The 22,776-nt window shown below is 55.6% G+C and overlaps 1 protein-coding gene and 1 long non-coding RNA gene across 7 annotated transcripts in view; one reads left to right on the top strand and one right to left on the bottom strand.

Moving 5' to 3' along the window:
• Positions 1-2,996: 2,996 nt before the first annotated feature.
• On the bottom strand, positions 2,997-6,977 carry LOC113192070 (uncharacterized). 2 transcript variants are annotated; one of them, XR_003301974.2, is made up of 3 exons: positions 6,841-6,977; positions 5,055-5,145; positions 2,997-4,756 (listed from the first exon to the last, which is right to left on the bottom strand). It is a non-coding gene; the product is annotated as an uncharacterized LOC113192070 (long non-coding RNA). The 2 variants fall into 2 exon arrangements; XR_003301975.2 differs by having other exon boundaries at positions 2,997-4,947.
• A 298-nt stretch (positions 6,978-7,275) lies between these two features.
• Srxn1 (sulfiredoxin 1) overlaps positions 7,276-22,776 on the top strand; it is a 34,759-nt gene continuing 19,258 nt past the window's right edge. For 3 of the 5 annotated variants that reach the window (XR_013343708.1, XM_026402068.2, XM_026402070.2), the window contains exon 1: positions 7,276-7,503. Coding sequence is in view for 3 of the 5 variants with exons in the window: in XM_026402068.2 (XP_026257853.2) it covers positions 7,303-7,503 (201 nt within the window). In the remaining 2 variants the exon portion in view is untranslated. Of the gene's footprint in view, positions 7,504-11,250; positions 13,352-22,776 lie in introns of those variants that run through there. The other 2 variants (XR_003301973.2, XM_026402069.2) reach the window with 2 other exon arrangements.

Here is a 22,776-nt window from a genome sequence, read left to right on the forward strand (position 1 = left end):
CCCCTCTCTAGCCGCAAAAGAGGGTGGAGACTGGCGCGGCCCCAGCTGCAGGGGCCCCTCTCCAGGGCTTCAGAGAGGTGGGCGGAGCTTTGTCCTGCTCCAGGCCCCCCGGGAAGGGAGACTGCGGGGATGGTGGGAGAGAGAGGGGTCGCAGAAGCAATTATGGAGGGTGTTGACCCTGTAAATAGGAACTTCTGACAGCAATAATTTTCCATGCATGCTAAGCCTTTTGGCCATATTTTGTATGAGCGCTTGGCGCTCCCCCTCCCTCCCCCTCCAACTCATCCCCAGACCCTCATCCCTTGCCCACCTTCAGCAGTATTACTTGTAACACAATTCAGGGATATTAAAGGGACTTTGGCCACTTGCCAGCGCCTCCAGATCTTGTGATTGTGGGGTAGGGGCGTCTGAGAGAGAGCTGGATTTTCCCATTCCATTCCCCCTCTCTGGAAACTGACCAGCCTGTAGCTGCCACCTGGGGTTCCCTGCGTGTGCAAGTCCCAGGCATTCTCAATCCCAAATATACTTCAAAGAAGGGTTCAAGAGCCACATTAACAACAAGTGAATGAAGCCAGTCCCCGGAAGACATTAGGGAACGGTGGAGCCTGTGACTAATTGGAAAGAGTGTGTCTCCCCTCCAACAACTGCAGTTTGAATTGCACCTGACAAACAAAGCCAGCGGTGGGCGTGTTTGTGCCTGACAGCCCGTTGATAACCCATTTTCTTCCCCACTTTATCCCCAGATCCACACATGTATATGGTCAGGCGTGCAGCAAATGCAGGCATATAAAACTGTTGGCTTTGGCTCAGCAGTCAACTAAAACCGGCAAGATGCCCCTAAAGCTTTTGAGCTACCTGTCACCAAAAGTTCAGGAAGCTGTCGAACAACCAGATTCTTGGTGGATCTTTCAAGATACAAATCTGTCCTTGCCTTACTAAAAAACTTCACTGAAGCTCAGTAGTAGAGTGCTTGCCTGGTGTGCCTCAGGCCCTGGTTTGAGTCTAGAAACACCAAAAACAAACAGAAAAACAACCTCAGTGGGACCACAATCTCTGGCCACTAGCCCCCAGTCCCAACACAGGCTCACCAAGAAGTTGGGCCCGTGTGCCTTGAGGGGGTGTTTGGCCAATGCCAGGCTGGACCTACACCTCTGCTGGGCCTCCTTGGGGTTCCTCCTTTTCTAGCAGGGCACTCACTTTTTAACCCCTCGCCCTGGTGCCCTTCACACACTTCAAGACAGGTGCTGCTCCCTGAGAAGTGTGCTAGGTGTTGCCACCAGCAGATGTAGGGCTGGGGCTGGGGCTCAGTGGCAGAGCGCTTGCCTCGCAGGTGTGAGGCACTGCAAAAATAAATAAATAAATAAAATTAAGGCATGCTGTCCATCTACAACTACAACAAAAGCTAAATAAGAGCAGAATAAATGGTAATGGTATCACATAAAATAATAATAATAATAATAGCAGATGTGGGGCCACCTCCAGTCCCCAATGGGGTCTTGAGGGGCAGGGCACCTGTTGTATTCTTCAGCCCTCCACTTATAGCCCTCTGACCTGCACACCGTCCTAATCAGCTGTTGCTTCCATTCTATTTATTTTAGGGGCAGGGAAGGGAAACCACTCTAGATCAGGTCTTATATGCATGTATGAGATCCCTTTGAAGCAGAAAATGTTTAATACAAGGAACTGGCTGCTGACTAAACTGAACTGACAGATGTAACATCCTCAGCTGGACATCCAGAACTCTACATCAGAAGTCCTGTAGCCAGGAGAGCTACTTCCCCTTCCACAATAAGAAACAGAGGGGAGTCTGCAACGCAACTCTGAGTTCAAGGCCACAGCACAGGACACACGAGAACACAGGGTCCGCATCCCTGGTCAGCACCAGAGATGGGGAAGCCCCTGCCACTGGCTGGGTGGCCATCTCCCATCCCCCACTGTGCTGTGGCTCAATGCTGCAATGCAGCTACAGAGCTCTGCAGCATCTCCAGGGCCATCCTCAGAGTAGCAAGAGTCAAAAGCCGTAGGAATACGGTCCCTGCCCACTTCTGCCATCCAACTTTCATGGGAGCGCGTCCAACTGGCAGAAGTTAATTCACTACTAGTAACCTTGCCGCAAAGCAGCCTGGGAAATGAAGTCAGCTCTCCTCCCAGGCATCTGGAAGGCACCCTACAGGGAGGTGGGAATGGTTGCTGGTGCCCCCCAGCAATGTCTAGCCCAGTTTCAGGGATGCAACACCCACTCCATCCCTGTCCCTCCCTGATTAGCAGCCATGCAGTCTGGGGACTGACATCAGCTGAAGAGATGGTCTTGACTGGTCTATGAGTAAAACCATCCCCCATGCGCTCAGAAGGGCATGTGAACCACGTCTGACCAATGAGATTTCAGAAGAGGATTCTGGAAGCTCGTGGAAAACTTTACTGCTGCCTTTCCCCTCCCTCTTTTTGTTACTGGAAGCTGAACACAGAAGCACTTTAGCGCTGAACTGCATCCCACATCCCCATACCTTTTTCAAGTTTTTGAGACAGGGACTGACTAAATGGCTGAGCCTGGCCTCGAACTTGTGATCCTCCTGCCTCAGCCTCCTGAGATCACCCTCACTGGGATGACTGGTATGTCACCAAGCCTGCTGCTTCCTCTATCTTAAAAGAAAGGTAGTCCAGGGCTGGGATTGTGGCTCAGTGGTAGAGCGCTCGCCTAGCACGGGCCGGACCCAAGTTCGATCCTCAGCACCACATAAAAATAAAAGGCATTGTGTTGTGCCCATCTACACCTAAAAAATAAATATTAAAAAAAAAAAGGAAAGGTAGTCCAGTCTCTCTTCCCCTTGAACATGAACAGGGAAGCATGTCTCCTGACCATAAAGGGAACCAGCCTTCGCCCGAAGCCTACACCATGAGTGATACAGCAGGGCCATGGAGAGAGCCTGGGTCCTTGGTGACCTCAGGGAGAAAATGAAAGACCACCCTGAAACTGCACCATCTGTGAGGAGTGGCTTTATTGTTTAACCATTTTGTTTGCTCATCCTAGATGTGGATGCCTATGAAAACTTAAATGTAGTATATAACGTATAATGTATAATGTAATTACCCAAGAGTAAGAATATAATTATAATATTAGTATATATCCAGGGCTTGTGCGTATCATCAGTCATAATAATCAGCTCTCGGTGATGATGTCCAACCTATGTTGATGCCCCTGTGTCGATTTCATCAAAATATTCACAAAACTGAGTGGTTAAGGGGTTCTGTCGGCTGAACAGGGGCCCTGTTACCTGCAGCCCAGGGCAGCTCAGCTGGAGTAGGGATGCTGTCCCCTTTCACGGTTCCCTGGAAGAAGCAGCAATTCTCCTCCAGCGATTCCGCCCCTGAGTGGTGTCAGCATCACCCAGACTGAACAATCTCTGAACTCACTTTTCCTGGAGGTGCAGCTTCACCCACCAGCAAGGGGCAGCCTGTCACCATCAGCTGGTTCACTTTGGCTTCTGTCACTTGCAAAGAAGAGTCTGGACTAACGCCTCAAAACTACTCTGGAAGTGCAGACGTGGAGATGGCCGAGATCTGTTCGTCATTTAAAATGTTCAGGATGCTTTGCGCTTTCCCAAGGACTTGACTTCACATCAATTCTTCTTATATCTCCAAGACCCCTCAGATGAGGGGACATCATGCTGTCCACTTTGCAATCAGGAAACCGAGGCACAAACAGGTGCCTGGCCCGAGATCACGCACCTGAGTTTTAAGCCAGGCAAGGTGCAGAGCCAGAGGCCGTGACCCCACGTCACCTGCCCCTTCGCCTCAGTTTTGGCTCCCTGATAGCAAAGTCTGGGTCTTGAGTGCCAGGTGTTTACATGGGGGGACCCCAGAAGGCAGAAACGAGGGGCAAGAAGAATAGGGCCGAGGGTGTGTTAGTGAGGCCACTGTTGTGGCCAAGGGCTGCCTACTGCTGGTCTCGGAGAAGGTTCTAGAAAGGTCCAAATGGTCTAGAACACTCCTCAAGTTGCCCACCTGGGATGGCCGAGATCAGCACCTGGAGAACACCTGCTGTCCCCCTCTGGTATGTGCCTGTGTGTGGGCAGAGCTCCCCAAGGATGGAGATGTGGGGACACAGGGGCTCAGGTCTGAGCTTGCATGGAACTTCGCAGCACAACTGCAGATGAAATCAAAGTGAGTCGAGGGGCAGCCAGTGACAGCAGGCCTGGTGTTCATCGGACATCTGCCCATTGCGTAGCCATGTGCAGGTGGCTCGGAGCAGGCTAACCCCAGGAGGATGACTAAGGGGTCCCCTCTCAGCCCCCACAGTCATCCCAAAGAGTACCAGGCCCCTGCACCCCTGTTTAAGCAGCTCCGCACATGGCATGTCCCAGGAGGATGTGAGTAATCTTGGACAGTCACATGACTCAAGCTGGCCGATCAGACTGAACGGAGGAAGGATTTCATATCACCATTGCTGGGAATGGATTCTCTCTTTCCTCATGGATGTGAACAAAGACGGAGATTGTCCCGTTGGCCCTGGAACTCATCTTGTGACCACAAGAAGCAGCAATGGAAGAGCAAACCTGCCTCAGCACCCCAAGGAGCTGCTCAGCGTGCACCCAAGATCCCAGAGGAAGAGGCAACTCTTCTACGTGAAATTAAAACAGAACTTAGGAGGTCAGCAGAGGGGACGAAGATGGAGAGGAAAACAGGGAGACAGGGGTCCGCGCAGGATAAGCATGACGGCTCTGGTGGCTCCCGCCTGTGATTCCAGCAGCTCGGGAGGCTGAGGCAGGAGGATCGCAAGTTCAAAGCCAGCCTCAGCAACTTAGTGAGGTCCTAAGCAACTTAGCGAGACCCTGTGACTCAGCCACCAAGTCTCCCAGCTGCTGAGTCACCTCCCTGCCATGGCCGAGACACTGGAGAGAAGAAACACTAGTCCCCCGGGTTCCCGTCTGAGTCACTGACCCACAGAATCTGGGGATAATAAATGACTGTTTTACGCCACTGATTTTGGAGTGATTTATTTTGTAGCAATAAAAACCAGAACAGCTCCCAAATAAGCCACCCACACTCGTCCTTACCTCAGGGTCTGCTTTTGAGAGCATCCAACCTAAGGGACAATGATGTCGGGTAGATGTCAGAGTTTCTCCGGCTTCCGGTCCGGTTCTAGGCCTGTGAAGGCGAGATGCCCAATTCATCCCAACAAAAGGATGACGTCCAAGTCACATTGGCTTGGGGACACACAGACCAACATAAAGGAAATGCTGACTGGGCAGGGCAGGTCAAGTCCTCTGCCCCACCCCCATCCCCAGAAGATGGGGTTGCCTTGGCAACCACAGGGTCCTGAGAGTAGAGGGAAGGAAGAGCCCACAGGAGAACTAGGTTGCTGCTACCAGGCCTCCTCAATTCTGTTCTGAGATCGTGGGTCATGCATTTCAGGAAGGGCAAACCCTTTTGAGCCCAAAGGTGAACACCGGTCAAGCTAAGGCAAACATGGTAATTTTACTCCCCTTGCCAGGGATTGGTTTGGACATGGACATATAATTCTTGATCCTGAAGGGGCAGGAAGGGGAACAACAAATGATAGGTTTATTCACTCTTTAAAAAGAGGCATAAAGGAATGTCCTAACTTCCATCTTTAAATGTTATATAGTTATGTGATACTTGGAGCTACAGCAGCCACCTTGGGACCATGAGGGGTAAACCTAAGGAAAATGGCACCAAAAGATGAACAGAAGAACCTGGATTTTTGATGACACTTTTCAAATTTGGATACAGCCACCTCCAAGCTTTTGTTATGTGAGAAAACAATTTAAGCCATTGTGACTTGGGCCCTGGGTGTCTCAACATAACAGAATTTGATACCAGGATCAGGGCCTCACTGAGGAGGCCCCCAATGACAGAATTGGGTCAAATCTCCACTTTTCCACTCCAGCAACTATGATCCTGCCTTCTTTACCTCCTATACTGAGGAAGTAGTTTGGGAAGGGACAGCTTCTCATTGAAATTTTCCAATTCTCCATAATCTTGGGGCTAAGGGGATCCGCTCTTTCTGAGATAGGGTGTGATTTAGTGCTCACAAGGATTATATTTGGGAACTGCAGAAAGGGAAAGGTCAAGGTCAAAGTCGGACTTCAGGGTTCCAAAAGTTGGTGAGAGACCCATAATGCACCAGGAAGGAGCTCCGGCAGCTCAAACATCCAGCTGCATTCTCTGCTCACACAGCTTTGAGGGATGGGCAGTGTCGCCTCATTGTACAGATGGGGTTTAGAAGGTGTTCTAACAGAAAGGCCCCTGGCCCTTGAGCTTCACCCCACTCCCTGCACCTCTGGTTTTCCCCTGCTGCCAGGGTGGGTATTATGCACGAGTGTGTCCACAGGAAGAAAGCCAAGCCATCCACGTCCCTGCTTGGAGCTGGGGGCTAGGTGGCCTCCCCTTTGCCCTCAGATAACTTCTCATTTCAGCTGATCTACTTTGGACGCGTGTTCCGAAGCCATGCCCACTTCCTAGGTGGCGTTTGGATGATGGGATGGGACTCTGTGGAGCTCTGGGCAGCGACAGCACTGTCCAGAATGGCTCCTTGGGGCAGTTACTGGTGCTGAACAGGGAGCCAGCGGTGGAGCGGAAGGAGAGCGGCCTCCAGGGCCAGGTAGACAGGATTTGAGCCCTGGTTCCCCGTCACTTATCTAGCTCTGTGACCCAGGGTAAACCGTGTAAACTTCTCTGTGCCTCAGTTTCCTCTTTTGCAAAATGGGAATGATCATCGTCCCTACCTTGCTGGGCTTGTGGTGGGGGGGGGGGTAAATAAATCAACCCACCCGCAAAGTGTCCCGAACTGCGCCTGCACGGTCAGTGCCACGTCCCTACCGTTCCTGGAGTCGCCACGGTCTCACCTCCGTGGCAGGCGTCCCCGAGGCTCCGACGCCGGGGGCGGACACGCCCGCGGTTTTGCCGACTCATCCTGGCTCTGCAAGTCCGGCCGCCGCCCCCTCCCGCCCCAGCGGGCCTGAGTCACCCTCGCTGTGCGTCACACTCGCTCCTCCCGCCACGCGACCTGCAAACTCACCCTGAGTCAGCCCGCCCGGGCGCTTCCACTCCCGGGGCCGCGGCCAGCGCCGGCGGAGGGGCGCCCCCCAGCGGAGACCCGTGATCGCGCGGGTCGCGGGCGCCGGGGGAGCGGGGCGTATGCGGGTGGAGACCGCGGGGACCGGCCGGACCACTGCGGGCCCGGGGGAGGCGCCTGCCTGCGGCCCCCACCGGCGGCGCTGAGTGGTACGGCCCGGCCGGAGGTGAGGCCCGGGAGGCGGCTGGGCTAGCGGCGACCGCGCGATGGGGCTGCGCGCTGGCGGCAGGACCGGCGCCAGCCGGGGGGCGCCCGAGGGTCCCGGGTCGGGCGGCGGCGCGCAGGGCGGCAGCATCCACTCGGGCTGCATCGCTGCGGTGCACAACGTGCCGCTGAGCGTGCTCATCCGTCCACTGCCGTCGGTGCTGGACCCGGCCAAGGTGCAGAGCCTGGTGGACACGATCCGGGTGAGTCCCCGGGGAGGCCGTCCGCGAAGGGAGGGCTCGGGAGGAGGGAGGTCGCGCCGGACGCCAGGTGGGACTGGTTCCGGGCTCTCTCGGAGCCCAGCGTTGGCTGTGTGACCTTGAGCAAATGGCCGGGCCACTCTGGGCACTCTGTTTCCTCGTTTGAGCCAGGAGGGGATTGAAATAGATGATTAAAATAATGATCGCTAACTTATAAAGATAGCGCTTGCCGTGACGCAGGAGCTGTTTTAAGCCCTTAGCTTCTTGTGCCAACCCTGCGAGGCAGATGCTGTCCCTAAAAACGGAGGTACAGGCGGATTCCAGCAACTTATTCAAGGTCAGGCACTTGGAAAGTGGCGCAATGGGAATTCACACCCAGGCCGCCTGGCCCCAATACCCAGCTGGTGGCCACCACCCTATCCAAAGATAAGCCATGACTTCCTTCCACCTGTGGCAATGGAACTAGGTGTGTCATGTCCGTGGGAGGGCCCTGTCTGGAGGAGAAATGGGAGAGGACAAGGGTCAGCTTCATCCCAGAGACACAGTGCTCAGCAATGCGGGAGTGGAGCCCTGGCTGGGAGACAGGGCGACTGGGCTCCGATTGGGAGGCGGAGGCCTCTGAGCAGTTTAGCAAGATCCTGGCTCAAAAAAAAGTTCACAGTCTGGGGGTGTGGTCCGTGGGAGCCCAGACACCTAGCTGGTGCGAGTCCCTGGGCTGCATCCCCAGTCCTGCCAAAGGCAAAAGAGGGCTGGGGTGACCCTCCCTGCAGGAAGGGGGACACTCAGGAATATGTGTCACATTAGGCCCAGGTGGCTTCCTGTCCCCTTCTCCCAGACCCTTGGAAAGTGAGGGATGGAGGAAATGAGGGGTGGGGACACTTCTAAACCCCACCAAACACCTATACAGCCAGCCCCGAGTCCTAGAGTGTGCACTCTGTCCCCACTGCCTAGAGCCACCGCTGCGGATAGCCACAGCACCTGCTCCGCCGCTTGCCCTAGGTCTCTGTCCCCTTGACCACTTGCAGATGGAGCCTCTTGCTCCCCCGTTATCCTGAGGTGTTGTGGATAGCACTCACGTCCACCAGAAATTGTGTGTTGTATTGTTCTGTCTCCGTTGTGTGAACTCCCCAGGAGCAGGGACTCTGTGGTCTTGGCTGTGGCCTCAGCCCTGCCCCAGGACCTGGCTCTCAGTGGAGGAGGTCCAGCCCTGCACACCCTCCCCACTGCTGGGCCTCTGTGGGGCCTCTTTCCCTACGGAAAACTCTTGTGCATAGCCTCTGCCTCTCCCTCAGGGTCAGCCTCTTTCCTGCCCTCCCTTGCTGGATTAGGGGTCCCCTGTGTCTGGAAGCCCCCTGTGACCCCACCAGCATAGCTGTGGTCCCCCTGGTTGAGACGCCCATCTCTGGTGCTAAACGGTAGCCTGGGTGAGGCAAGGACCGGCCTGCCTCCGCTAACTTTCCTCCTGGACTCATTTTCTACGGCCTCCATAGCCCGCTGAGGTCCTGTTTTCCAGTCCTGTGGTTCACAAGTCCAGAGTGGGTTCCACTGGGCTGAAATAAGGTGTCAGTGGGGCTGTGTTCTGGAGGCTCCCGGGAGAGTCCGTTTTCTTGCTTTTCCAACTGTGACACTGTGAGGCTGTCCGCGCTCACTGGCTCTTGGCTATTTTTGTTGTTGTTTGTTTGGGGGTTGAGCCTGGAGGCGCTTTACCATTGAGCCTCATCTTTGTCCTTTTTGATTTTTTTATTCTGAGACAGAGTCTCACTAAGTCTCTTAGGGACTCGCGTAATTGCTGAGGCTGGCCTGGAACTTGAGATCCTCCTGCCTCGGCCTCCCGGGCTGCGGGGGGGTTACAGACGTGCCCCTGTGCCCGTGACTCACGGCCTCTCCACATTGCTTCACTCCCAGCCTCCACTTGTGCCACCCTCCTCCACTCCTAAAAACCCTGGTGAGTCCCTTCAACCCATCTGGGTCATCCCACCATGACCTTCTGTCTTAAGATCCTGACCTTAAGTCCATCTGCAAAATCCTTTCTATCCTGTAGGGTGACATATTCACAGGCTTTAAGGATTAGGACTTAGACATCTGCAGGGATCCTTATTGTGCCCACCCACTATCCACCTGCAGGGCGGTGTAGACGCTTCCACTAACATCTCTCGGGCACCCACTCACCACCTCCTGAGCAGCCACCCTGGTGGGTGCCTCAGTCCCACCTATGGGTGAGCCGCAGTGTTCAGAGTTGAGGCCAATGCACAGGATCCCCGGCCGCTCAGAGCTGAGACCAAATCTGGGTTTTCCTGGTCCCAGAGCACTGGCTTGTGACCGCGTGCCTCATGCTCACTGGGGCAACATGGGGTCGTGAACCATCAGCCAGCTCCAGAGGGGTCCTGCGGGCCAGTGGCAGAGGCCTTGCTTCTAGGCCAGTCCCACTTCTCAGGGTCTCCCTAGCGTGCTCCCCCGGCTCCCTGCTCTGCCCCAGGCTCTCCCCACCTAGAGGACACCCACCCGATGCTCGGGCCCTACTGGGAAATCGCCTTCGACCCTCCTCTTTCTCTCGCCCTCCTAGCCACCCTCTCTGCCTGACGCCTCCGACCTGCCTCCTACACAGGTCCCAGAGCTGTGCCCTCTCCCGCTCCCCGCACACCAGCAGCCAGGACAGCATCTTCTGCTGACCACCTCTGGAGGCCTCTCCTCTGTCCACCCTGCTAAGTGGGCTCTGGGCACATTTCTAGAATGGCATCCCCTCAGGTTCAAAAAGCTCCAGCCCTCCAGGTGCAATGGGGCCTGCCTGTAATCCCAACCGCTCTGGAGGCTGAGACCGGAGGTTCGAAAGTCCAAGGCCAGCCTCAGCCATTTAGTGAGGCCCTAAGCAACTTAGGGAGACCCTGTCTCAAAATTAAAAATAAACAGAGCTGGGGATGTGGCTCCAGGGTTGAGCACCCCCTGGGTTCCATCCCTGGTACAAAAACAAACAAGCAAAAACCTCCTGACTGCACTCCTTCACTCGGCCTCATCTGGCTTCTGCTTGACCTCTCTGATCGCTCGGCCTCCTTGATGCTTTGAGTCCACTCTGGTCACACTGGCCTCCTCCTCATGCCTCCACCACAGCAGTCCCACCCCAGGGTATTGCGTTTGCTCTTCCTGCTGCCTGGAATGCTGTTCCTCAGGTAGGAGCCAGCAGACATTATGGCCCGTGGAACCCTGGAGCTGCAGGAGGTGTGTCTGAGTCTCCATCCCCATTTGACAGACAGGGCGACTGAGGCACCAGTGAACAGCCTGAGTCGCCGAGCTCTGAACCCAGGCAGTTCATCTAAACTGCTCCCACCGCTGGCTTCCCAGATGCATCTCTGTGTCACTGTCCCCTCTCAGAGCCCTCAAGGACCCCTTCCCTGTCTTGTCACCTGCATTATTGTCTTCCTAGCCCTTACCACGCAGCGATCCCTTCTTGGCTCCACCTGTCCCAGTAACCCACAGCCCCGTGTGCACAGGGACTGTGTCTGTCTTGGCTGGGCCTCGTCCCCAGGGTCTAGGACAGGGCCAGATGTGGAGTGTAGGCAAGTGACTCCCCACCGGGGCTCCTGGCAGCTGCCCACTGCCCTGGCGTGGACCCTCTCCCGAGCCTGAGGCTCAAGCTGCCCTCGTGGCGCCTCCAGCCTGCACACCCTGGCCTCGCCTGCCCTCCCGCGTGAGCTCCCTGTTGGAGCGCCACTCTGGCCTGGGGCCGTGCTCACTGCCCTGTGCCCTTCTCTGCAGGAGGACCCGGACAGCGTGCCCCCCATCGACGTCCTCTGGATCAAAGGGGCCCAGGGGGGCAACTACTTCTACTCCTTCGGGGGCTGCCACCGCTATGCCGCCTACCAGCAGCTGCAGCGCGAGACCATCCCTGCCAAGCTGGTCCAGTCCACCCTCTCGGACCTGCGGGTGTACCTGGGGGCCTCCACTCCCGACCTGCAGTAGCAGCCTCCTCCCACCCCAGGAGCCCAGAATTCCATCAGGCCCAGCAGGCGGGGCCACGCAGAGGGCAGAGGGCGCAGCAGGGATGTGTGTGGCTTCTTTGTGCCTGGGGGGACCGTCTGACTCTGGCTCTGCCTTTGCTGATGGCCAGGCCTTGGACTCAGGCAGAACAGGGTGGGAGCCCCAGTTGTCACCTCTGAAAGTATGACCGTGGCCTTATCCTCCAAGGACTGTTGAAGATGAAAGGAGAAAAGAGATGGACTTGGAGAGCTTCGAGCTGCTGGGCTCCAGAGTCCCAAGGACAAGGCCCTTCTCAGACTCTTCATGACACCTTGCTCTGTGATTACATTCGGCTGCAAGTAAAGGAAAGCCCAGGTTCCGGTTAACAAGGAGAAGTTTATTTTTCCACACAGCACGAATTCTGGAGACAAATGGCCCAAATGGTGTCTTCAACAGCGCAGTGAAAGCAGGGCTTATGTCTCTGTGATCCTTTTGCCCTGTCCTCCTTGTTTGCTACTTCATGGTCACAAGATGGCTGCTGTGTCTCCAGGAATCATGTCTGTCTTTAAGGGAGAGGTGCTGCTAAAGAGGAAGGGACAGGTCACCTGGGCTGTCAACTTCTACCAGAAAGTAAAACCTCTTCCAGAGGCTTGGGTCCTGCCTGCCCTCTCCCCTGCATCTATCTGCTTAGGGTCTCCTGGGCCGGCCGTACGTAACTGCAAAGAAAGGTAAGGCAGCAGGGAACAGAACTGTCATGGTTGAGCACACCAGTCATGTCCCATCTTCTGAGACCGGCATGTTGCCTGCTGAAATAAAATTGGGATGCCAGGAGAGAGGAGGAGCAGGGTATTGGTGAGACTTCACTGTGTCAGAAGCCTTCCGTCCTCAGCAGCCCAAAAGTTATTTCTTTACGCATAATTCTGTGGGTTGGCAACTTGGGCTGGGCAGCTCTGGGGTCCTGCCTGGGGCTGTCCTCAGCTGTCACCTAAGCCGGGGCTGGATGGGCTGGGTTAGCCCTACTTGCTTGTCAGGCAGATGACTGGCTGTTGGCCGGGGTAGCTTGATTCCATTTCAACAGGCTAACTCAGGCTTGTTCACCAGATTTTGGCCTCCAGATTCCAAAACAGTGAGAACTAGAACTTCTAGAACTCTAGATTAGGGACTGTGACAGTGTCACTTCTAGGTTCTTTTGATCAGAGCAAATCGCAAGTCTTTGTCCAGAGTCAAAGGATAGAAACCACTACCCCTCTCCTGGCTGCCGGGAACTCAGAGAACTTGGGGCCATTGTTCCTCTATCACAAATAGGTGTCAAATAACTCCTCCTTCTCTCTCTCTCTCTCTGTCTCCCCACACACACCTTGGCCAGTCTTATGTCACTAAGACGATGTCCTGGTCCTCAAAGTCTAGGGGACGAGGTGATAAGGCAGAATCTGGGTCTCCAAGGGCCAGATCCACTCTAGTATGGGCATCTCGTCAGCATGGGTGAGATGAGATTGGCCACGTGGAACATTCCAGAAGAATTCCAGAAGTTTGCAGAGTGAGGTGGGGCTTGCTCTCGCTGGCCTTAGGCAACTCAGCCACTTGGCAACTCCAAGCCTCAGTTTCCCCAGCTCAGTAGTGAGGACAACAGCTTTCCCCATCCATTGGGGAATAGGATTGGAAAGGTACAGAATGCAGTATGGCATCCTGGATTAGATCTTGGAACAACGATGACAACCCAAAACAAAAGACATTAGCAGAACAGCTGGGAATCTGATGATAAAGTCTGGATGTTAGTTAATACTATACCAATGTCGGCCTTGGTTTTGGCAAATGTACTGTGGTCATCCGAGAAGTCAGTTTATTGTGAAGCTGTTGGGGCGAGCTGGGTGGAGAGGGTGGGATCTCTTTGCACTATCTCTGTACCTTTTCCATAAGTCTAAAGTCATTCCAAAATAAACGTTTATTTAATAAAATTAGGGCTGCAGTGGCCTTAGTTGGTTCGGACGCTCAGGCTGGATTGGTGGACTCCACCCCAGCAGGTCCGTTGACTCCGCTCAAGAATGTGCATGGCTAACAAATTCCTGGGTGATGCCAATCTGCTGCCTAGGGACCTCAGGCTGAGAACGGCTGATTTAGACTGCCTCGGTTATTTTCCAATACGGTGACACCCCACACCTCCTTGGTGGGGCCCAGGAGATCTGGGTTCTGAACCAGCTGGTGGACCCACTCGATGGGTGACATTGGGCATGTCTTTGCCTTCCCTGGAGGGTTTCCCCCAGCTGTCAAATAGACCGTCTGCCCCTAAGTGTGCAGGGAGGACGTGTCCCGTAAACTGCTGCTTTGAGATGCCGCTGCCTTGCATGAATGAGCCCCTCAGGCCTCCAGGCTGAAGTAAGTGAGCCTGGCCTCTCCCTTCTGAAAGGACTTTTCCTTCTTGTAGAGAAGACCCAGCCAGGCAGGCCCTGAGTGGGTGGTGCAGAACACATCAGGTCACACTTAGGAGGAGCTGGGGTTTTAAGGGTGTGACCTGATGGTGCTCCCGAGGCGGCCTGAGAGCTGCATTTCCCACTTAGACCAGCAGGTGGTGCTGCTTCCCAGCCCCACAGAGCAAGGCTGGGCCTCTGGCCCACAGATCAGCTGCTGGCTGGAAGGGCCTGGCCAGGGACAGGCAGGCCACTGGGGCTCAGAGAAGCTGGGGACCTCTGGGGACCTCGCTGGGAGTCTGGAGTTTCGGGTTCTGTTCATCCCTTCTGCACTTGCTCTGTGGCTTTACACATGTCATGGACCCTTCCAAAAGGAGGCACTTCCTCCAAGAAGCTTCTAGACCTTTCCAAGATGGGCTCTGGTGCCTCTTTGGGGCTCCCATGATCATGTGGGTCCCTTCCCCAAACAAACCCCTGCCCCCAGGAACTTGGATGCAGTGAAGGCAGTGTGTGGGGAACCCCTGAGGCCCCTCCATGCTCTAGAACCCACAGATGGCAGATTTTAAATCAGTTTTAGAATTCATAGCTACTTAGTTATATTTAGTTCCACAGTTATATTTAGGTTAAGATAAAACAATAAGGTATTGAAATGTTAAATAAATAAAATTTAAAAAATTAAAATATCAAAGCCCTCCATGAGTGCTGGTCCTGGTTGTCCCTGGGCCCTTTGGGGACATTTACCTTCAGGGATTAGGCTGTGCCCTTCCTGCCTTCCATCTGCCCTTGCAGTAGTGAACATGTGCGAGTTCCCTTGTAGATTGCCCCTGGCAGCGTGCCCTGGCCACCTGCCCCATTGGCACCGTGCTCTTCTCCCAGAGTTCCCGCAGTCTGGTCTCTGCCCAAAAGTTACTTCTTCTGAGGGGCTTTCCCCCATCACTCTGTCCCTGTCCCAAGTTTTATTTTCTCCATAGCTTTTATCACTCTCTAAAATGATCCTCTGTGTCTGTTCCTATCTGCCTCACCCACTAGAATGTGGATTAGTAGTGGTACTAGTAGTAGTACCAGGGATTGAACCCAGGGATGCGTAACCACGGAGTTACATCCCCAGCCCTTTTTATACTTCATTTTGAGACAAGCACACCCTAAGTTGCCTAGGACCTCACTGAGTTTCTGAGGTTGGCCTTGAACTTGTGATCCTCCCGCCCAAGCCTCTATGATCAGCTGGGATCACAGGTAAGTGCCACCGTGCCTGGATAAGGATTCTTGAGGCAATACCGGGCCTGTGTAAGAAGCCAGCCAGTGCTTCTTACCCTTTTTTTGTTGGGGGAGGGCAGGGATTCATGAACATAGCCGAGAACTAGAGAAAGCCTTGAGCCCTTCCCCCAGGAAAACATAGACATATTTCGGGCAATCTCTGGGGCTCCCTGTACCTGATCGCCTGCTCCCCCGCGGGATCCTGATTCCAAACCTAATTGTCTCATGGGGTGGGGGCACATGCAGACGGGGTGTGTGAATGAATTAATGAGCTCTAGTTTCTTTTTTTTTTTTTTTCTTTTTATATCAGGGATTGAACCCAAGGGTACTTAACCACTGAGCAACAACTCTAGCCATTTTTACTTTAAATTTAGAGACAGGGTCTCACTAAATTGCTAAGGCTGGCTTTGAACTTGCAGTCCTCCTGCCTTAGCCTCCCGACCAGCTGGAATTACAGGCATGCAGCACGGGCCTGGCTGGGCTCTAGTTCTGTAGGGAGTAGAGGATAGAATTCAGACTGTGACCTGCTTCCTGTCAGAAAAAAAAAAAAAAAAAAAAACCCTCTCTGGGTGGTTTCTGCCCTTCCTTAGCCCCTGTCAGTCAATACCAAGGAGGGACTCCACCTGGTCCCTGGGCCCAGCCTGGGCAGTTCCACCTGCCAGTGCTGGAGGAGACAAGCCCAGCCTGGCATCCAGGATCAGATCAGGGAACCGAGGAGAGGTCCTGGCTGCCCTGGGTTGGAAAGGACCAAAGACATCCATCCCTGCCTCTAAACTCTTACACTGTGGATTACAAACCACACTCACTTCCAGGGTCCCTCCCAGCCCCTGGCCCCAGCCCTCCCACAGAGCAGGAAGTGAGGACCCACTCATCATAAAAAGGATGTCTTGCCGGTCGTGGTTGCGCAGAGCTGTCATCCCAGCCTCGGGAGGCTGAGGCAGGAGGATCGTGAGTTCAAAGCCAGCCTCAGCAAAATCGAGGAGCTAAGCAATTCAGTGAGACCCTGTCCTACATAAAATACAAAATCGGGCTGGAGATGTGGCTCGGTGGTCAAGTGCCCCTGAGTTCCATCCTCAGTGCCCCCTCCCCCGAAAAGAGCCGTCTTCATCCCCCCTCCCCCTATCCCCACCCCCAGGCTGCCCTCTCCCGTCACCTGCACCAGCACCAGCAGCAGGACCTCCCTGACTGCCCTAGTGGAGCCCCAGAGCAGACCCGAGAGGTGACCAGGTACCAGCAATGACCTTCCGTTGGACAGACGGGTAAACGGAGGCCCAGGCAACCTGCTGCGGGCCCCCCACCCGGACCCGCGGCCCGGCGCCCGCCCCGCCCCCCGCGGCTGCCCGCGCTGCCTGGCCCCTGACCCCGCGGCCGCCAATCCATTGGTTCCAGCTCCGGGGGGAGCGCAGAACAAAGCGCGCTTTGTGGCGGCCCGTCCCCTGGCCCCGCGCGTCCGCCGCCGGGAGCCTCCGGAACTGGGAGCGCCGCCCGCGGCCGACAGCCGTGTAATGTCTTCCAGGCCGCCCGCCACCAGCCGGCCCGGCCGTCGGGCGCCCCCGGGAGGCTCTGCGGGCGCCCCAACCTGCCCCGCGGGCGGCGGGAGGCGGCCACCTGGTAACCTGTCCCCGACCCTCGGCACCGATCGCAGGCGGCGCTGCTGCTGCTGCTGCCCCGAGGACCGCTCCGCGGTGGGGACAGACTTTGGTTTCAGTGCAGGGCCACCGACCACGGAGCCACATCCCAGCCCCAAAGTTCTTGTTTTGAGGCAGGGAATCACTACGTTGCTTAGGACCTCGCCACCACGTGGCTGGAGCTGGCTCTGAACTCGCGGTCCTCCTGCCTCAGCCTCCCGAGCCCGAGGTTACAGGCTGTGTCACATCGCAGGGCGCGTCAGTCACTTCCGATGGACTGACCTAGGTTTCAGTCGTTGATGCCACCTAGGAGCTGTGAGAGCCTGGTAGATTCACCACTTAGAACAACAATAATAGCCAACATTTATGGTGCACCTACTGGGTGCAGGAGGGACCCAGTTTGGAAGGGAGGAGTTTTAGATGTTTCTTTTACAGGGCAGGGAGTGGACTCTCCAAATACTCTGGAGCCAAAATCACCTTTCCCAGCAGTTTCCTTATCTGCCAAATAAGGACAAACATCGGAAGTCCCCATGGGCTGTCTTACCTGTTTCCAGATGACCACAGGTGCTCTCAGGCTTATGGGGGAGGGAGGCTGGACCCAGCTGCCAGAAACCTCTCCCCCAAGGACAAGGGACAATGTCACAGCCCTGACCTGCTCTGGAGACTGGGGGTGTGGGAGAGACAGAGAGGAAAGCACTGCCAGAGACGAAACTGAGGGACCCCAGAGAGGGCAGGACAGGGCTGTCCGGGAGTGACTGTTCCCACATCACACACCTCCCTGACATTCCTGCTACAAATGGTCACAGAACACACTGCCCCAGGCTCCAGGCCATCGGAGCCTAAGCAGATGAAACCCCTGTTCTCTTGAAGTCCCCCGCGGGAAAGTGGGCAGTAAGAGGTGCCCAAACTGGGTATAGCTTTTTCAAGTCTAAATTTGATTTTGTTTGACTTAATTTTTTTTTAATTTTTAAGAAACTTGAGATATTTGGTGGGGGGGGAGTGCACACCTGTAATCCCAGTGACTGGAGGCTGAGACAGGAGGATCAGAAGTTTAAGGCCAGCCTCCGAAACTTAGGAAGGCCCTCAGTAGTTTCCCTGTCCCAATTAAGAGAGAGAGAGAGAGAGAGAGAGAGAAGGAAAAAGTCTGCGGGTGTAGCTCAGTGGTAAAGTGTCCCTGGTTCAGTCCCCATTACCAAAAATAAAATAAAAATAAACTTGAGATAGCCGAGGAAAATTGGTATCAATGACATAAATAAGGGTATCCACAAACACAAACGATATCGACCCAGCCCCATTATTAACTCCCTGGCACAGGTCACACTGCTGACTCTCAGTTAGCAAGTGTCAGGGAGCCCCACCCTACAAGATGGGACTCTTCCTGCAGGAATCAGGAGGGGAAGCCATTGAAAAGGGATCTGTCACCTTGCTCTTGTGTCCTTGTCCTTCGTCATCAGATGTAACAATCAGAAAGCACTTAGGATGTCCTGAGCCACCTTAGAGATGAGAAAACAGGCTCAGGGAGGGGGGACCAACCCGGCCATCACAGTAGGGACCAGGCAGAGCCAGGGTCTGTCCTGGGCAGGCGCTCTCTGGAGGCCACTCATCTGGGCACCATACGACCCTGTCTCTTGAGGGCAGATCAGTCCCACTTCAGGAAGGCTGAACTATTGGAACTAGCAGGTCTTCAATTCTAATTTAGTAAGCATGTATTGAGCATCTACTAAAATTTATGTCACACCATATTGTACGAAAGTGTTTGAGAATCAGATTTAGAAAACAATCTGGGCTCTTCACCATCCACGTCCTAAATGACTGCCCTTCCCCAGCCAGTGGCCTCCAGCCCACCCGGCTGCCTCATAGTTCCCACTGGCTTTCTGACCCCAGGACCTTTGCGCTTGCTCTTCCTCTGCTTTGAATGCCCTTTCTCTGGTTCTTCTGGTGACTTTATGCATCCTTAAGGTCTCAGTTCACATGTCACCTCCTTAGAGAGGCTTCCCTCGCCTCTCTCCCTCTGGTGGTCTCCCTGGCCTTCTCAGTCTGTGTGCCTTTGTGTTAGCTTGTAGTCATTCTATTTGTTTGTCCGTCCACTTGTCTTCTGTCTTGCTGCCTCACCAGGTTGTAGGCTCCAGGCAAGCAGGACCTGGTGTGCATTATGGCTCAGCCTCTGGGGTGAAGGACTCGGAGAAGAGCAGACTAGACAGGGAGGGCGTTTGGGCTGCCCCAGAGAGAGGAGCAGATGAGTCTGTGGCTGGGGTCTCCAGGATGACCACCTTGGCTCTGGGCAGGACCACCCAGTGTGCTGGGGCTGTGCAGAGGAGGTCACCTCCATGGGGGGAGAGGCCTGGGTTCCCTGGCCCCCCACCCACTCCCTGGCTCAGTCATTCCTTCACCCACTGTGTCTCCTCTTTCCCTTGTTCACTGACTGCAGACTTTTCTGTAGCGGACAAGCTTCCTGGCTAGGGCCACACCCTCCTGGCACCTGCACTACTATTTCCTTAATATCTTGAACTGGAGTTCTTCTTAAATTTAAACACATGCACATGAAAATCAATTTGGAGGTTACATGCAATAAAAATGCACCCATTTTCTGTAATCCCAGCGATTCTGGAGGCTGAGGCAGGAGGATCTCGAGTTCAAAGCCAGCCTCAGCAACTCAACGAGACCCTAAGCAATCAGCAAGACCCTGACTCCAAATAAAATGCAAAAGAAGGGCTGGGGATGTGGCCCAGTGGTTAAGCACCCCTGGCTTCAAGCCCTGGTACAAAAAAAAAAAAAAAAAAAAAGGCATCCATTTTAAGTCTGATCAGGAACTACATCCTGAGAAATGAACCCAGCCACGTAACCACGGCTGCAGTTAAAATACTAAACATCGCCATGTTGGGCCCCAGGGGGGGAAGATGAAAATCTTCATCAGAAGGTGCCAGCGTTTCTTGGGAGTGAGGGCGATGCCTCCAGCCCCCACTAGCAATTTCCAAACATCAAGTGAATCATCAGAAACCCTCATTCCAATTAGAAGGTAATTGACCAAAATAAACCAAACGATACTTGCCTGCATCCTATTCTAGCTTGATCACGTTGTCTGCAGTCAGAGCGGAAGCAGGACCGGCCGTCTGCGGGCCAAGGGAGGGAGAAAGCGACGCTCGGAAGGTCACGGCTTCTTGGCCTGTGAGGACCGGGTTCTCTCTGTGGGTCAGTTGGGATTTAGGAATTTCTGGCTGCTCACCCACATCATCTTTGATTCCCTCCCCACCCCACCCCGTGACAGGTTGCACACCCAGGACACGGTACACAGCGAGTCCCTCCTCACCCTCTGTCCCCACCCAGGCATGCCTTCACGTGACCAGGGTCTTTAGTAGCTCCTCAGGCTGCAGCTGGCACTAGGGACAGAAACTCTGTGCCACGTACTGTCAGCCCTAAGGGTGGCACAGTGCCCTGCCCACGGCCAGCAAGGATCTGTTGGCTGGACGACTGTGAAATCAGAGCCGCGACACCCGAGTCCCCCTCGCAATGCTAAAATGTGACTCTAACAAATCAGCCTGGAGCAGTCTGGGAAGGCTTCCCAGAGGAGGGGACCCCCGGACAGAAGCGTGATAGTTCTTTCTCCTTCCCCTCACTGAACAGAGAGATCTCCATCTGTCAAACGAGGCACAGAGAGGTAAAGTGACTGGTTCAGGCTCACACAGGAAGAAGAGAGAGAAGCAGGAGTTGAATAGAAGCCAGGACTCAGGGCCCAGCCCACCATTTCTCCCAGGGCCTGGGCCAGGTCCCCGAGCAGCCAGCCAGGGAGCAGCCTGGGGAGGGGGCTCGGGGCACTGTGTCTGGAATCCATTTGCTGGGGGCCCTGCAGTGTTTTCCCAGGGAGAAGTGGGAGGCCCTAGCCTGCCCCTCCCAGCCCCCCCCAACCATCTGCTCCCTGTTTATTTATTTATACTTAAGTCTCACCTCCCAACCCTGCCGGGGACACCAAACATACCGGCTCCCTGCAGAGAGGGGAGGGGGAGAGAGGAACTGTCAGCCCATCACAGGGAAAGCCCAGGCTCACATCCCAGCTCAGCTGGTCCCTGGCGGTGCGACTCCTCGGTGCCTCGGTTTCCTCATCTGTAAAATGGGGTCAATACCAGAGGCTCCCTCATGGGTTGACAGAGAGGATAAACACAGCACCCTTGGTGGACGATTCCATCGTCCCTGCAGCGGGCAGCCTGCGGCTCCATCTGAGGGTCCTCCGAGCCTCATGTCCTCAGGTTTGTGAGGGCCACAGCCCCTGTCCACTCCCCAGGAATCCCAGCCCAGGCCTGGGCCTAGGACAGGAGAAACCTGCCCGTTCCTTCCCTCCAGTCAAGATTGTCCTTCTGCCATCTTCTCATCTGCAGGGAAGGCAAAACCACACGGAGCCAGCGATGTCACCTCGGCACCCTAAATGGCCACCCGAAGGCTGGCCCTGGCTGCCTTCCACAGCGGGGCTGATGATCACTCTGAATGCAAATCCAGGAGCCCAGCTGCTCATTAACAGTAATTAGCTCAGGCCCGTCAGCTGGAGAAAACTGGGGCCGCCGCTCCCCAGGGCTTTGTTCCAGAGCTGCCAGCCCCCAACCCTCCACCTGCGCAGCCTCCTCTCCCTGAGCTGTGGGGGCCTGTGTGCCCCCCGAGGGATCCCCCTCAGTGCCGCTCCTGAGCTTTCCTCCCCTTAGCTGAGTCCCAGGCCCCTGTGCCCCGTTGCCCTCTGTGGATCTATGCGACCAGCCCCCGAGCTTCACCGTCTCTCTCTGCGCCCCGACCTCTCTCGGCGCCTGCCGTCCATGTCATGGGGGGCTCACTGGGTCCTGGCTCCTCTCAGGCTCACATCTCCCCTGTCCCCTGTCCGATTGGCCTGTCTTAGAGCCCAGGACTCCCGGTCCCCTCCCCACCCGCACCCAGCAGCTACTCGGCACCCACTTGAGATGCACGTGCCATCTGAGGGCCTTTCGAGTGTCACCGGGCATCGAAGCAGACCCTGCCTTCTGGGGTCCACTCTGCCCTGGGGAACCGCACAGCTGATGGCCAGAAGGGACAACTTCCGACAGGCGGAGCCAGGCGGCCCCTTGGGCTGGGGACTTCCGTAGCAGAAAGGAAATGTGGAGTGGGGTTGGCGGAGGCCGGAGGCCGTGAGGGACATGGAGAGGGCCCTGGCCGCGCCCTGCGGTCTGCTGGGGACCCTCATCTCCTCCCCACCGTCCTGAGGAAGCTGAGGCTCAGGAGGACCCGTCAGCATCACAGGAGGGAGGGTGACACCACCAGGGGACCCAGCAAGACCCGCTCACACCCCGGGTCCCCAGGCCTGGGACAGAGAAGAGCTGTAGGGGGAGCAGCAGCCCCCAAAAGGGCAGGAGCCCGTGGGGAGGGAGCGGAGGCAGGTGTCTGTGGGAGGCTGCTGTCCCCGATCCTCGAACTCCGTCCCCTGCCCCAGCGGGCCCTGGCCCCCAGCCCAGCCTCATCTGGCCTCCATGTGCCGGAGCCTGCACCTGAATACACACTCCAGCCGATCCGTCTTGGGCTGTCAGAGGATCAATGGGGCTCCCCAGGCCCGGCCCAGCAGGGAGCTGGAGGGGGGTCCCTAACTCAAACTAAGAAGGGGCCCGGGGGGCAGGGAGGGCAGGGAGAAGCCAGGCCGAAAACTGGGGCAGGAGCTGGAGCCGGCATCTTGTGGGAAGGCCCCGAAGGCCCGGCTCACCAGCCCGAGACCTGCCCACTGTCTTGTGCGGAGTCCACAGCTGCTGTCCAGGTCCGTTTGCCTCTGACCTTAAAAACCCAGTCCTGCCCCTCCCTGGGCCTCAGTTTCCCTAGTTTTTTGGTGGAAAGAGATTTCACTGGCCTGGGATTGCCTCTTGGGCGGATTTAAGTTTCTGAAATTGGTTCTAGATCTTTCCATAGGTGCAAATGTAAAATGGTCTCCAACTGTTCATTGAAATAAGGCAACAGGGGCTGGGGCTGGGGCTCAGAGGTAGAGCGCTCGCCTGGCATGTGCGAGGCCCTGGGTTCGATCCTCAGCACCGCATAGAAAT

This window comes from Urocitellus parryii, chromosome 6 (assembly GCF_045843805.1).
Source record: "Urocitellus parryii isolate mUroPar1 chromosome 6, mUroPar1.hap1, whole genome shotgun sequence".
Classification (NCBI taxonomy): Eukaryota; Metazoa; Chordata; class Mammalia; order Rodentia; family Sciuridae; genus Urocitellus; species Urocitellus parryii.